The sequence below is a fragment of the Palaemon carinicauda genome, chromosome 12 (assembly GCF_036898095.1).
Source record: "Palaemon carinicauda isolate YSFRI2023 chromosome 12, ASM3689809v2, whole genome shotgun sequence".
Taxonomy (NCBI): domain Eukaryota; kingdom Metazoa; phylum Arthropoda; class Malacostraca; order Decapoda; family Palaemonidae; genus Palaemon; species Palaemon carinicauda.
In genome coordinates, this window is record NC_090736.1 from 134,567,206 (window position 1) to 134,580,924 (window position 13,719).

The window sequence follows — 13,719 nt, forward strand, 5'->3', positions numbered from 1 at the left end:
TTAACGATGCAGTTTTCAATATTAAACTTACCCGATAATCATGTAGCTGTCAACTCCGTTGCCCGACAGAATTCTACGGGAGGGATACGCCAGCTATCACTATACTAGAAGGGGGTGTACTCACAAGCGCCACCTGTGGCCAGGTACTACAGTACTTGTTGTTGACGCCACCTCACTTTTTCCTCTGTCGTGCTTCCAGCAAGACGTTCTTGGATACGCTTATGATTTTGGAGTATTGTTCACGGTTTGGTGAAGTATTTCTCTAAATTTGCAGCTATTCGCTATACTGGAAACTTCTATATTAGCTTAGTTAGCTTTTGGAATTAATTTGATTTATTATGGTGACGAAGAGAGTATTAACTCTCTTTCACCTTTAAATGGCCGACCCTTCCCTTAGACGGAAGTGTTGGTGTCTAAGAGAGTATAGACTCTCTTTCTTAATTTTGCTTAACAAAAGTTATAGATTTATTTTATATCTCTCCGCCTCTTATAGGCCTCTTCGATTAACTTCCTTTTATTATAAACTTATTAAAATTAATTTTTATATTTGTTTATATTCGACCTTCCTAATAGTAGGCGGTCTTTTCTTGGTACCGAAGTTAATTAACTTTGAGCCCGTCATTTCGGTTTTACCTGTTAACATATTATGCTATTTTAATGTCTTTGAAAGAATTTCTTTGATAGTCTCGTACTGTTTTCAAAGTTGAACTAACGTTTTGTTTTGTCTCTGCAGTTGTTGACGTTCAGAACGTTCAACTTGCGCTCTATCGTTACGATAGAGAAAGAATTTTCACGGTTTCACGTTGCAGTAAGAGTAACCGTGTCTAGCGTTTTGTTCATTCTTTCTTAACTTAATGGTTTTAATCCTAATAAAGGAACTTTTCATTTTGGGAAATATTTCAGTTTTTTCCTTTAACAATAATATGTTTTAACGATATATATGATTGGGCTCTTCTCTCAGGTTCTAAGTCAAGAGAGAGAGAAAGAGAGAGATATAGAGACGGAGGGAGAAAGAGGAGGATAAACGTTTCATTCAAGCGAGTAACGTTGTTATCGTTTTTGCTCTTCTCCCTAGTCTCTTTAGGGGAAGAAGGTAAACGTTTCTAGAGTGATCTAGTGTTTAGTCTCTTTCCAGCCACTGAATTATTTATCTTTCATTAGATTTTTCTGTTACATTGTAATTCTGTTTTGCAATTACTAACTTTTGAGAAAGGATAGAATTGCGTGTTTCAGGTACAAACCACTTAAAGTTTCGAGTTCAGTGAAATAAGTGCAAACAGAAAATCAAAGTGATAAGTGATTAGTGCGTGAGGGTACTTCTGTGCGCGCCAGTCGTCCTCCCAGTCCGGGACCTCTTGCAAGCTCCCAAGCCCAGGGGAGAAGCAATGTCGAAGGACAAAAGGGTTCAGCAGGCCTTGATCGGCGCACAGAAGTATCCTCGGTGGTTGTGGGCGTGTCTTACCGAGACCGTCACTCCCACCCGCAGACGATTGAGCCCTTATTTTGCTCGTCTGCAGAAAAAATTTAGGGGAGAAAACGCTGGTCTCAGGTCTCAAGACCTCTTAAACGTAAAGTCCAGACCTATGCCAGACGTACGAAGTTAGAGTTCAACAACCCGGATGCAGTCATTGGGTTAGCTCTGACTCCCCGCAGTCATCAGTTGAATGCACTCCGCCTAAGAGGAGTAAGGTTCTGCCGCAACAGATCTCTGCTGTTAAGGCTTTACCTCAGCAGACCTTAGTGTCTGCCGACCCCAAGTTGACTCTACTGCAGTCCATGCAGTCACAACTTTCGGTCTTGATGCGTGAGTGTCGGGCTGAGAAGGTTGCGCCTCCGCCTGCGCTCGCTCCGCCTGCGCTCCCTCCGCCTGCGCTCGCTCCGCCTGACCGCAGTACCGCCTGCCAGGCGTACGATGTTGAGCCACGTTATGAGTTTACTGATCCCAGTGGTGTGCAGCTCCCTCCGCCTTCCTTAAGGCAACCTCAGCAATGGGAACAGGAGGCTTATACCTCTCTTCCTCCGCTTCCACTTGCTGTTCCACCAGTGAGGCAACACTCGCTTGAGGTACAACAACCTCTCCCATCCATGAGTCAGTCTCCTCAGCTCTCGCTGCAGCGAGCTCAACCCTCCTCAAGGCAAGCACCTCAACACCTTAGCCTTGCGCCTCAGGAGCCTCAACTTGCGAGACTTTTACTGCGTTCTGCGCAGCCACTACCTTTTCGCTCTCAGCTCACACCGCAGGAACCTCAACTCGTTCCTCAGGAACTTGCACCTGCGCATCCGCCAACCACTCAGCAAGCGCAACCCTTGAGTTCAGCCACTCATGCCAGGAGTCAGCCTCCTCCACCCATGAGCCTACCTTCTGCTGATCAGCCTTTGCAGACTGAGCCTCAGGTGTTCCCTCAACAGAGTCTTGAAGAGGAAACCACAACTATTGTTGTTCCAGCTCGTTCTGACTCTGCTGTTCAGCTTACCTTACCTCCATTGTCAAACATTATGATAATGGAGGTTATTTGTATTACTTATAAAAATATATTTGTATTCCTTGCAATATATTTTTAACAATATCGCAAAATATGGCAAAAAATATGAATCATGAGTTATGAATGTAAGGTTAATATTATGTTGATATTGAAACCCCATGCAAGCATGCATAAAGCACTCTAGCACTGGTCATGGAATTTCTGAGAAATGTTAAACGCCATGCACACGCTCTGCTTACCTTACAGCATGCTCTACATACAGCATGCTCTGCTTACAGCATGCTCTGCATACAACATGCTCTGCATACAGCATGCTCTGCATTCAGCATGCTCTGCATACAACATGCTCTACATACAGCATGCTCTGCATACAGCATGCTCTGCATACAACATGCTCTGCATACAGCATGCTCTGCATTCAGCATGCTCTGCATACAGCATGCTCTGCATTCAGCATGCTCACCATACAACATGCTCTACATACAGTATGCTCTGCATACAGCATACTCTGCATACAACATGCTCTGCATACCTTACCGCATGCTTCTCAGTCACACATCTTTGGTTGTTGCCAACTCACTAGACTGTCAAGCAGTTTCATAACGTTGCCTTCTAGTCTGCTGCTTTTGCACCAGTGAAACCCTCACTGAGAGAACTTAGCTTTTCTAGGATATGGTCCCTGTAGATGAGAAAGTTCTTTTCTCCCTCCTTCTGATATTCCCTTGAGGACTCTGTCATTTGGAGGGAGCCTTTAGCTGCGTAGCCTCCTATGGACTTTTATTTAAGCATAACATGCTTCCAGGGAAGGTAATGGTTCCACTTCAGTCGCTAATCCCGTCTGTTACCACACCTGCTCCCATAGACCTTGAGCTGTGTTGCAAGACATACAGTCCAAGTTTAGTCCTTGTTAGAGGATTTTTTGTTTACGGAGTCAATGTGTCACGGGGAAGACGTTCAACAACCAGCAGAAGTGACTTGTTGTGACGCAGTGCGGCAACCTCAGCAACCCGATAAGGAGTTGTCTGTACGACCCAGACAGTCTAGACAGATTCGGGTTGTCACTGTACTTCCTCGCTTGCCCATGGTTGACAGTTCACAGACTGTGCAGCAGTACCATGATCTTGTGTCCGGCTCCGTCAGACGACTGGCTTTTAAGAGCTCCCACAAGTCGTCGCTGTCTGGAGATTTTCAAATGGACTATGGATCTGACCAAGGAACTGGGCCTCCTGGTCAATTTTGAGGAGTCTCAGCTCGTCCCATCCCAGACCATTGTCTCCTTGGGTATGGATCTTCAGAGTCGAGCTTTTCGGGCTTCTCCGTCGGCCCCAAGGATCTTCCAAGCCCTAGAATGCATCCAGAGCATGCTGAGAAGGAACCGATGCTCAGTCAGGTAGTGGATGAGTCTAACAGGGACACTTTCATCGCTGGCCCTGTTCATCGTGTTAGGGAGACTCCACCTCTCCCCCCTTCAGTATCATCTAGCTGCTCACTGGATAAAGGACATGACGCTAGAGACGGTCTCAGTTCCTGTTTCCGAAGAGAGGAGGTCTTCTCTCGCGTGGTGTAAGAACAGCTTTCTTCTCAAGGAAGTCTACCTTTGGCTGTTCAGAAACACGACCGCCGTCTCCTCTCAGACGCATCAGACACGGGCTGGGGTGCGACTTTGGACGGACAAGAATGCTCGGGAACATGGAATCAGGAGCAAAGGACACTTCACATCAATTGCAAGGAGTTGTTGGCGGTTATTCTGGCCTTGATAAACTTCAAGTCCCTCCAGCTTTACAAAGTGGTGGAGTTGGACTCTGACAACACCACAGCCCTGGCTTACATCTTCAAGCAGGGAGGGACTCTTTCGTGGAAGTTGTTCTAGATCGCAAGGGACCTACTCATCTGGTCTAAAGATCGAAAGCTAACTGGTAACGAGGTTCATTCAGGGCGGTATGAATGTCATGGCAGATCACCTCAGCCGGAAGGGTCAGGTCATCCCCACAGAGTGGACCCTTCTCAAGAATGTTTGCAGCAGACTTTGGGCCCTGTGGGGTCAGCCAACCATAGATCTGTTCGCTACCTCGATAACCTAGAGACTCCTGTTGTATTGTTCTCCGATTCCAGACCCAGCAGCAGTTCACGTGGATGCTTTTCTACTGGATTGGTTCCATCTCGACCTGTATGCATTCCCGCCGTTCAAGATTGTCAACAGGGTACTTCAGAAGTTCTCCTCTCACAAAGGGACACGGCTGACGTTGGTTGGCTCCGCTCTGGCCCGCGAGAGAATGGTTCTTAGAGGTACTGCAATGGCTGGTCGACATTCCCAGGACTCTTCCTATAGGAGTGAACCTTCTAAGTCTACCTCACGTAAAGAAGGTACACCCAATCCTCCACGCTCTTCGTCTGACTGCCTTCAGACTTTCGAAAGACTCTCAAGAGCTAGGGGCTTTTCGAAGGAGGCAGCCAGAGCGATTGCCAAAGCAAGGAGAACATCCACTCTCAGAATCTATCAGTCTCAAGGGGAAGTCTTCCGTAGCTGGTACAAGACCAATGCAGTTTCCTCAACCAGTACCACTGTAACCCAGATTGCTGACTTCCTGTTATATCTAAGGAAAGTAAGATCCCTTTCAGCTCCTACGATCAAGGGTTACAGAAGTATGTTGGCAGCGGTTTTCCGCCACAGAGGCTTGGATCTTTCCACCAACAAAGATCTACAGGACCTCCCTAGGTCTTTTGAGACCTCAAAGGAACGTCGGTTGTCCACTCCAGGCTGGAATCTAGACGTGGTCCTAAGGTTCCTTATGTCATCAAGATTTGAACCTCTCCAATCAGCCTCTTTTTAGGACCTCACATTAAAAACTCTTTTCCTCGTGTGCTTGACAACAGCTAAAAGAGTAAGTGAGATCCACGCCTTCAGCAGGATCATTGTTTTCACATCTGAAACGGCTACATGTTCCTTGCAGCTCGGTTTTTGCTAAACGAGCTTCCTTCACGTCCTTGGCCTAAGTCGTTCGAGATCCCAAGCCTGTCCAACTTGGTGGGGAATGAACTGAAGAGAGTACTTTGCCCAGTTAGAGCTCTTAGGTACTATCTAAAAGGTCTTAACCTTTACAAGGACAATCAGAAGCCTTATAGTGTGCTATCAAGAAACCTTCTTTTCCAAGTTCTAAGAACTCAGTTTCTTACTATTCAGGCTTCTGATTAGAGAAACACATTCTCATCTGAAGGAAGAAGACCTTGCTTTGCTGAAGGTAAGGACACATGAAGTGGGAGCTGTGGCTACTTCAGTGGCCTTCAAACAGAGCCATTCTCTGCAGAGTGTTATGGATGCAACCTATTGGAGAAGCAAGTCAGTGTTCGCATCATTCTATCTCAAAGATGTCCAGTCTCTTTACGAGTACTGCTACACCCTGGGACCATTCGTAGCAACGAATGCAGTAGTAGGCGAGGGCTCAGCCACTACATTCCCATAATCCCATAACCTTTTAACCTTTCTCTTGAATACTTTTTATGGGTTGTACGGTCGGCTAAGAAGCCTTCCACATCCTTGTTGATTTGGCGGGTGGTCAATTCTTTCTTGAGAAGCGCCGAGGTTAAAGGTTGTGATGAGGTCCTTTAGTATGGGTTGCAGCCCTGTATACTTTAGCACCTTTGAGTTGATTCAGCCTTCCAAGAGGAACGCTGCGATCAGTAAGGAAGACGATCTTATTAAAGGCAGAGTAACGGTTCAAGTCGACTTCCTTACCAGGTACTTATTATTTCATTGTTATTGTGGATAACTGATTATATGAAATACGGGATACTTAGCTATCCTTTAGTCTTGTACACTGGTTTTTCACCCACCCCCCTGGGTGTGAATCAGCTACATGATTATCGGGTAAGTTTAATATTGAAAAATGTTATTTTCATTAGTAAAATAAATTTTTGAATATACTTACCCGATAATCATGATTTAATTGACCCACCCTTCCTCCCCATAGAGAACCAGTGGACCGAGGAAAAAGTGAGGTGGCGTCAACAACAAGTACTGTAGTACCTGGCCACAGGTGGCGCTTGTGAGTACACCCCCTTCTAGTATAGTGATAGCTGGCGTATCCCTCCCGTAGAATTCTGTCGGGCAACGGAGTTGACAGCTACATGATTATCGGGTAAGTATATTCAAAAATTTATTTTACTAATGAAAATAACATATTTGCACCGACTCGCAGCGGTGCCCTTTTACCTCGGAAAATTTTCCTGATCGCTGATTGGTTAGAATTACCTCGTCCAACCAATCAGCGATCAGGAAACTTTTCCGAGCTAAAAGGGCACCGCTGTGAGTCGGTGCAAATCTGCATCGCTAAAAGAAAGTGACTATAGTCCCCCTACGGTAGTAAATTTATTGATTATAATAATATTCCAAGAGGATTATAACTTCTTCCTTTACATATTATAATTAGAGGGGGGCTCAGTAGAGCGCTGACCTCCGTCACGGCAGCTTATCTCCCGACCTTGACCTTTGACCTTAACATGTATTAACCCTTTCACCCCCAAAGGACGTAACGGTACGTTCTTGCAAAACAATGTTAATTACATATTTTACATATTTTTTGATAATTTTTTGAGAAACTTCAGGCATTTTCCAAAAGAATGAGACCAACCTGACCTCTCTAGGACAAAAATTAAGCCTGTTAGAGCAATTTAAAGAAAAAATATAGCAAAATGTGCTCGAAATTTAACCTTATGGTGGGGGTTAAAGGGTTAATTGCCGTGGATTTTCATACGCTCAAATAAGAACCAAGTTTTGAAGTCTCTGTTACAACGGTATCCAAATTTATGGCTGATTACATTAATTGGACATTTTGCTAGATTGTAACTTTGACCTTTGACCTTGCCCTTCCAAAATTGATAATTTCCAGCATTTTACACACCAGTTAATCCCTGTAAGTTTCATTACTCTGCGATTAAAATTGTGGCCAGGAAGCTGTTCACAAACAAACAAACACACAAACAAACATGGGGTAAAACATAACCTCCTTCCAACTTTTTTGGTGGAGGTAATAATATTCCAAGAGGCATGAATTGTAGTAGGGATAGGAGTTTTTACAGCATCTTATTATTATTATTATTATTATTATTATTATTATTATTGTTGTTATTATTACTATTATTATTATTATTATTATTATTACTTGCTAAGCTACAACTCTAGTTGGAAAAGTAGGATGCTATAAGCCCAGGGGCCCCAACAGGGAAGATAGCTAAGTGAGGAAAGGAAACAAGGGAAAATGAAATATTTTAAGAACAGCAACAACAATGAAATAGATATTTCCTATATAAACCATAAAAACTTTTAAACAAACAAGAGGAAGAGAAATAAGATAGAATGGTGTGCCCGAGTATACCCTCAAGCAAGAGAACTCTGATGATATAAGGGATTTTGACGAAGGAAAAATCAATTTCTGGGCGAGGAACCTGTGTCGCTCCGTGAAATGCTCCTTAAAGCACCATTTCAAAGGTATAAATACTGCTAAATATATACCAGAGAAAAAAGTGGCATGAAATGCCAGGAATATATGCAGCTCGCTCACCCCTAAAGGGTGTCGGTATTAAAACTGGGGCGAGTGATACCACTACCATAGGTTCCTTTCCAATTAGACTTCTCCCTCCCCAAAACCCCCGTTACCACGAGGTGTCGTTCACTGCAGCTACTGTCCCACCCCACCCCCCACCCCCACCACCACCACCACCACCACTACTACCACTACTACCACTACCACCACTACCTATCCTTCTTCCATCATTCCTTGTTAGCACCTGTGAACGTTCGGACGTGTTTTTCAGAGCTCTGTGTTATTTTGTGTTTTTGAAGATGGGTATAGTTCCCTCTACTTTGGATGCCACCTTGCTTGAGGGTACACTCGGGCACACTGTTATATCTTATATCTTATTTCTCTTCCTCTTATTTTGTTAAAGTTTTTATAGTTTATAAAGTGATATTTATTTTAATGTTGTTGCTCTTCTAAAAATATTTTATTTTTTAATGTTCCTTTTTCCTCACTGAGCAATTTTCCCTGTTGGAGCCCCTGGGCTTAGAGCATCCTGCTTTTCCAACTAGGGTTGTAGCTTAGCAAGTAATAATAATAATAATAAAGTGTATTCATTCCAGGAAACAAGTGAGTGTGGAGATGTCTCAGTGGGAAAGAAACGGACAATGGCTGTTTTCGTCGTTCACTCCTCTTAAGTCCCATCCGCTGTTGGCCGGGTTTTCCGACCATTCTCCGGAGGAAATGCGAGTTGTTGCGTACGAGGCCTTGAAGACTAATACATCTAGTGCATATGTAAGAATTTTTTTTTTTTTTTTTTTTTTTTTTTTTTTTTTTTTTTTTTTTTTTTTTTTTAATTGTGATACTGACTTTTCCTTTTTATGTATGAAACTGTAAAAGTGTAAGTGCATGAAGCATGAATTTCAGGGAAATGTAAATTGTACGTCTCTTCAAGACTTCAAGTTTTTTTTTTTCAATTGTGTTACTGACTTTCCTTTTCACGTATGAAACTGTGAAAGTGTAACTGCATGAATTTGAGGGAAATGTAAATTGTACGTCTCTTCAAGACTTCAAGTTTATATGTACTTAACCTTAACTTAGGCTGTTTCCATATTTTATATATCTGCTTCATGGTTCTTTGAAGATCATTTTCGAGAGACTTTTTTTTTTTTTTTTTTTTTTTTTTTTTTCTTGTTAATTTGATACTGGAGTTATGATTGATTTATAGGAGATAGTAGCTAAACTATATTCAAGATTAAGTTGTGTTGGAAACCTTAACTCTTTTACCCCCAAAGAACGTACTGGTACGTTTCACAAAACACATCCTTTACCCCCATGGACGTACCGGTACGTCCCTGCAAAAAACTGCTATTTATAATTTTTTTTTTTTTTTTGATAATTTTTTGAGAAAATTCAGGCATTTTCCAAGAGAATGAGACCAACCTGACCTCTCTATGACGAAAATTAAGACTGTTAGAGTAATTTAAAAAAAATATACTGCAAAATGTGCTTTAATAAAAAATAACCCCCAGGGGTTAAGGGTTGGAAATTTCCAAATAGCCTGGGGGTAAAAGGATTAAAATAAACCTGATTTTAGCTCAAAGATCTGTAGCTATATTGAATTGGTAAGCAGTTATAATTGTCTTTTTTACAGCAAGATCAGTGGAATAAGTTACAGCAACAGTACAAGCAACTGCGTGATGCTTTAAGAAGTCAGACTCCAGATGCATATCAGGCTATGGTAAGTATTCCTTTTTTTATTACACAGTAAACGCATTTGTATGACTAGGTAGTAGGTTGGCCAGGGCACCAGCCGCCCGTTAAGATACTACCACTAGAGTTATGGGGTCCTTTGACTGGCCAGACAGTATTACATTGGATCCTTCTCTCTGGCTACGGTTCTTTCCCTTTGCCTACACAGACACCGAATAGTCTGGCCTATTCTATACAGATTCTCCTCTATCCTCATACACCTGACAACACTGAGAATACCAAACAATTCTTCTTCTCTCAAGGGGTTAACTACTAAACTGTAATTGTTCAGTGGCCACTTTCCTCTTGGTAAGGGTAGAAGAGGCTCTTTAGCTATGGTAAGCAGCTCTTCTAGGAGAAGGACACTCCAAAATCAAACCATTGTTCTCTAGTCTTGGGTAGTGCCATAGCCTCTGTACCATGGTCTTCCACTGTCTTGGGTTAGAGTTCTCTTGCTTGAGGGTACACTCGGGCACACTGTTCTATCTAGTTTCTCTTCCTCTTGTTTTGTTAAAGTTTTTATAGTTTATATAGGAAATATTTATTTCAATGTTTTTGCTGTTAGAATATTTTATTTTTCCTTGTTTCCTTTCCTCAATGGGCTATTTTCCCTGTTGGAGCCCCTGGGCTTATAGCATCCTGCTTTTCCAACTAGGGTTGTAGCTTAGCATTTAATAATAATAATAATAATAGTAGGTATATCATCATTATCATTACGATGATACATCAACATACAAGCATAATGCATTCCAGGACAGAGCTTGTATGTCAAATTGCTTGTATCTTTGAAAGCTTGTATGTTGGGACGCTCTTATGTCAGGGACTGCATTTGCTAAGCTACAACCCCAGTTGGAAAAGCAGGATGCTATAAGCCCAGGGGATCCAACAGGGAAAATAGCTGAGCAAAGGAAATAAGAGAAGTGATTAACAGTTATAATAAAATATTTTAAGTACAGTAACAATATTAAATATTTTATTTATAAACTATAAAAAACATTTAACAAAATAAGAGGAAGGGAAATAAGATAGAACAGTGTGTCCGAGTGTACCCTCAAGCAAGAGAACTCTACCTCAAGGCAGTGGAAGACGATGGTACAGAGGCTACCCAAGATTAAAGAACAATGGTTTGATTTTGGAGTGTCCTTCTCCTAGATGTTGAAATGTGCTCATACAATGGGAACCTTGTTTTACTTATTTAATGTCAATAGGAGCATGGCTGGTTATTCATTCTAAAGGCATGAATAACTACCTGTATAACTCTCTAAATGGATAATAACCCGCGAATAGGGAGTTCTCTATTTACGTCTTGTTTGCAGGTTTCTCATAAATGGCAAAGACAAGAAACATCATTGAGCTGAGCCGACATTTTTAGCTCAGTTATGTCAGTGACTAGATGAGTGCGATTCATGGTGCAAGTTTTCACTCTTGTATGATTTTTCCTTTGTTTCTACATGACATGCAAACCCTCATCCTTTAATTAGGGAGACTAATTCAGTGTAAGCTGGAGACGGCCGTTAGAAATTGTTAACCAGTGGTGAACCATCTGGTAAAGGGGGGGCGAGGACTCTCCCCCTATTTTCCCAACCGGAATAGTCTACTTTTGATTCGGCTGCTGACATGTGCACCTTTACTGTCGGCTTATTATCAGATTTTCTCATTTTCTTTTTTTATTGCTAAACCTTCGCCAGGGTCTCTCATGGCAACGGCCAAAAAGACACTGAAGTCTTTTGCTTCTTCGGTTTCCTCAGCAGGTGCGTTTGCTTCCCTTGCCCCTGTGCTTACACCCCTGGTTTGGTACCTGATGCGTATGTATCAGGAGCAAAGAACACTCGAATCTGCATTGGCGGGCTTTTCAGGTTTTGGTGGTGTGTAGGGTACCTCCAGTGTATACTGCACCCCTTTGGAAGCTGGAATCTCTTCACCATATCTGTGCAGTCTACTGACGTCGAGGGGGAGCAGATGGCACCCGAACGGCTTCCGACCACGGTGGCCCAGAGTCACGGCATCATGTTACAGCTCCGGGGATCAAGGACCCTATGTCTTGGCCCCATGCCATGACCTGGGCTCTGGTGGCCCTCAGCCAGATAGGAGTGTACGACCCTGTATACTTTCTGTTGCCTGGTTGATGGAGGCGCTTTCTTTGGTGCGTGTCATCACTCTTTCTTCCAGAATGGTGGGCTCCTACTCCTCCCTCTTCCAGTGAGATCTCGTTCAAGATGGTTTGAGAGGATGACACTATGCTTTTGAATGCAGCGAAAGACAAAGAGTTGTGTGTGAACAGATCTTTTCCCTATCTTTGATCCACAGAGGAAGGAGTACTTGCTACTCCATCCGTCTCTGCTGTGATCCGTCCCATTGCTGTTGGTCTAACCTGGCCTTGCCGGAAGAGATGCCGGAGAAGAACACGCTCAAACTCGTACAAGACGAGATTTCGGGCTTCTACAGTCAGGTCATCCTGGTGGAGAATTCGACTGGAGGCTCGAAACCGGTCATCGACCTCTCTCTTCTAAACAAGTTTGTTGGTCACACCGTATTTGGGATGGAAACAGCATGCTCTGTACTGTCTTCTGTCGGAGTGGGAGACTTCATGCTTTCAGTGGACATGTGGATTTTATATGAGGAGTGTCTCATTTCAGTCCTAAGCAAAGGACGAACTCCCGGGGATGCGGTTTGACTGGGAATGTTTCGTTGTACCTGTAGCAGCAAACTTAGATAAATAGCCCACCTCTTTGTGGTCATGGTGGAAAGGAAGAACTGCCATCAAGGGGAGAAGAGTTAATTTGCCGTCTCTTCTTTCTCTAGCAACTCCTCCACTTCCTATTCCTTTCTTCAGACACTTCTTAGAAGTAGGAAGCGCCATTGTTGTTCATGCGGAAGCCCTCTAGCTAATGTTTCTTGAGAATTCCAACATGTGTTCTTTTCTTTTGGGAGAGAGTAACATCTAACTTACTGACCTTTTCTTAGATGGGTTTGTAGGTTTATGGCCAGGTAAGGCTGAGTATTACTCCTACCTTCATCATGACTGTTATGTCATGGGAGAAATGGCCTGGTCCCTAGTAAGGTGCTCTCATTCTGGAAGGTGTATTCGGTTGGTCGAACGGATGTGATCCCAATATGGCAGTCTTTATCCTTGGATTGGATGCAGCTCAGTCGGGAACCCACACTGATTCTTTATGCCTGGCGAAAGTGAAACATTACACTTCCTTGTCTTTAAAAGCAGTTCTTCTTTTTCTGGAGGGAGAGACGGAACTTACCCACTGACCAGTTCCTTCATGATTCGTCAAGCGGATTACTGTATGAGTATGATGTAACGGCTACTACTGCGGCACCCTGAGAGGTCCCACGCTCACAGACTACCGGCACCGTACACCAGATAATTATTATTATTACTATTAACTAAGCTACAACCCTGGTTAGAAAAGCAAGATGCTATAAGCCCAAGGGCTCCAAAAATGAAAAATAACCCAGTGAAGAAAAGAAATAAGGAATTAAATAAACGATATGAGAAATAATAATAATTATTGTTATTATTAATACTATCTAAGCTACAACCTTAATTGAAAAACCAGGATGCATAAGCCTAAGGGCTCCAACAAGGAAAAATTGCCCTGTGAGGAAAGGAAATAAGGAAATGAATAAACTACAAGAGCAGTAGTGAAGAATTGAAATCAAATATTTTCAGAGTAGTAACAACATTTCCTATATAAATTATAAAAACTTCCAAAAAAAGAGGAAGAGAAATAAGACAGAATAGTGTGCCAGAGTTTACCCTCAAGCAAGAGAACTCTAACCCAAGAAAGTGGAAGGCCTTGGTACAGAAGCTATGGCATTACCGAAGACTAGAGAATAATGGTTTGATTTTGGAGTGTCCATTTCCTAGAAGAGCTGCTTACCATAGCTAAAGAGTCTTCTACCATTACCAAGAAGAAAGTAGCCACTGAGCAACTACAGTGCAATTGGATGAAAAAAAG

General features: G+C 42.8%; 1 protein-coding gene across 2 annotated transcripts in view; it reads left to right on the top strand.

Moving 5' to 3' along the window:
* Positions 1-13,719, top strand: part of LOC137651297 (uncharacterized) — a 47,926-nt gene that overhangs the window by 20,620 nt on the left and 13,587 nt on the right. For both annotated transcript variants that reach the window (XM_068384565.1, XM_068384564.1), the window contains exons 4-5: positions 8,620-8,791; positions 9,651-9,737. In XM_068384565.1, the coding sequence (XP_068240666.1) occupies positions 8,620-8,791; positions 9,651-9,737 (259 nt within the window). The remainder of the gene's footprint in view (positions 1-8,619; positions 8,792-9,650; positions 9,738-13,719) is intronic.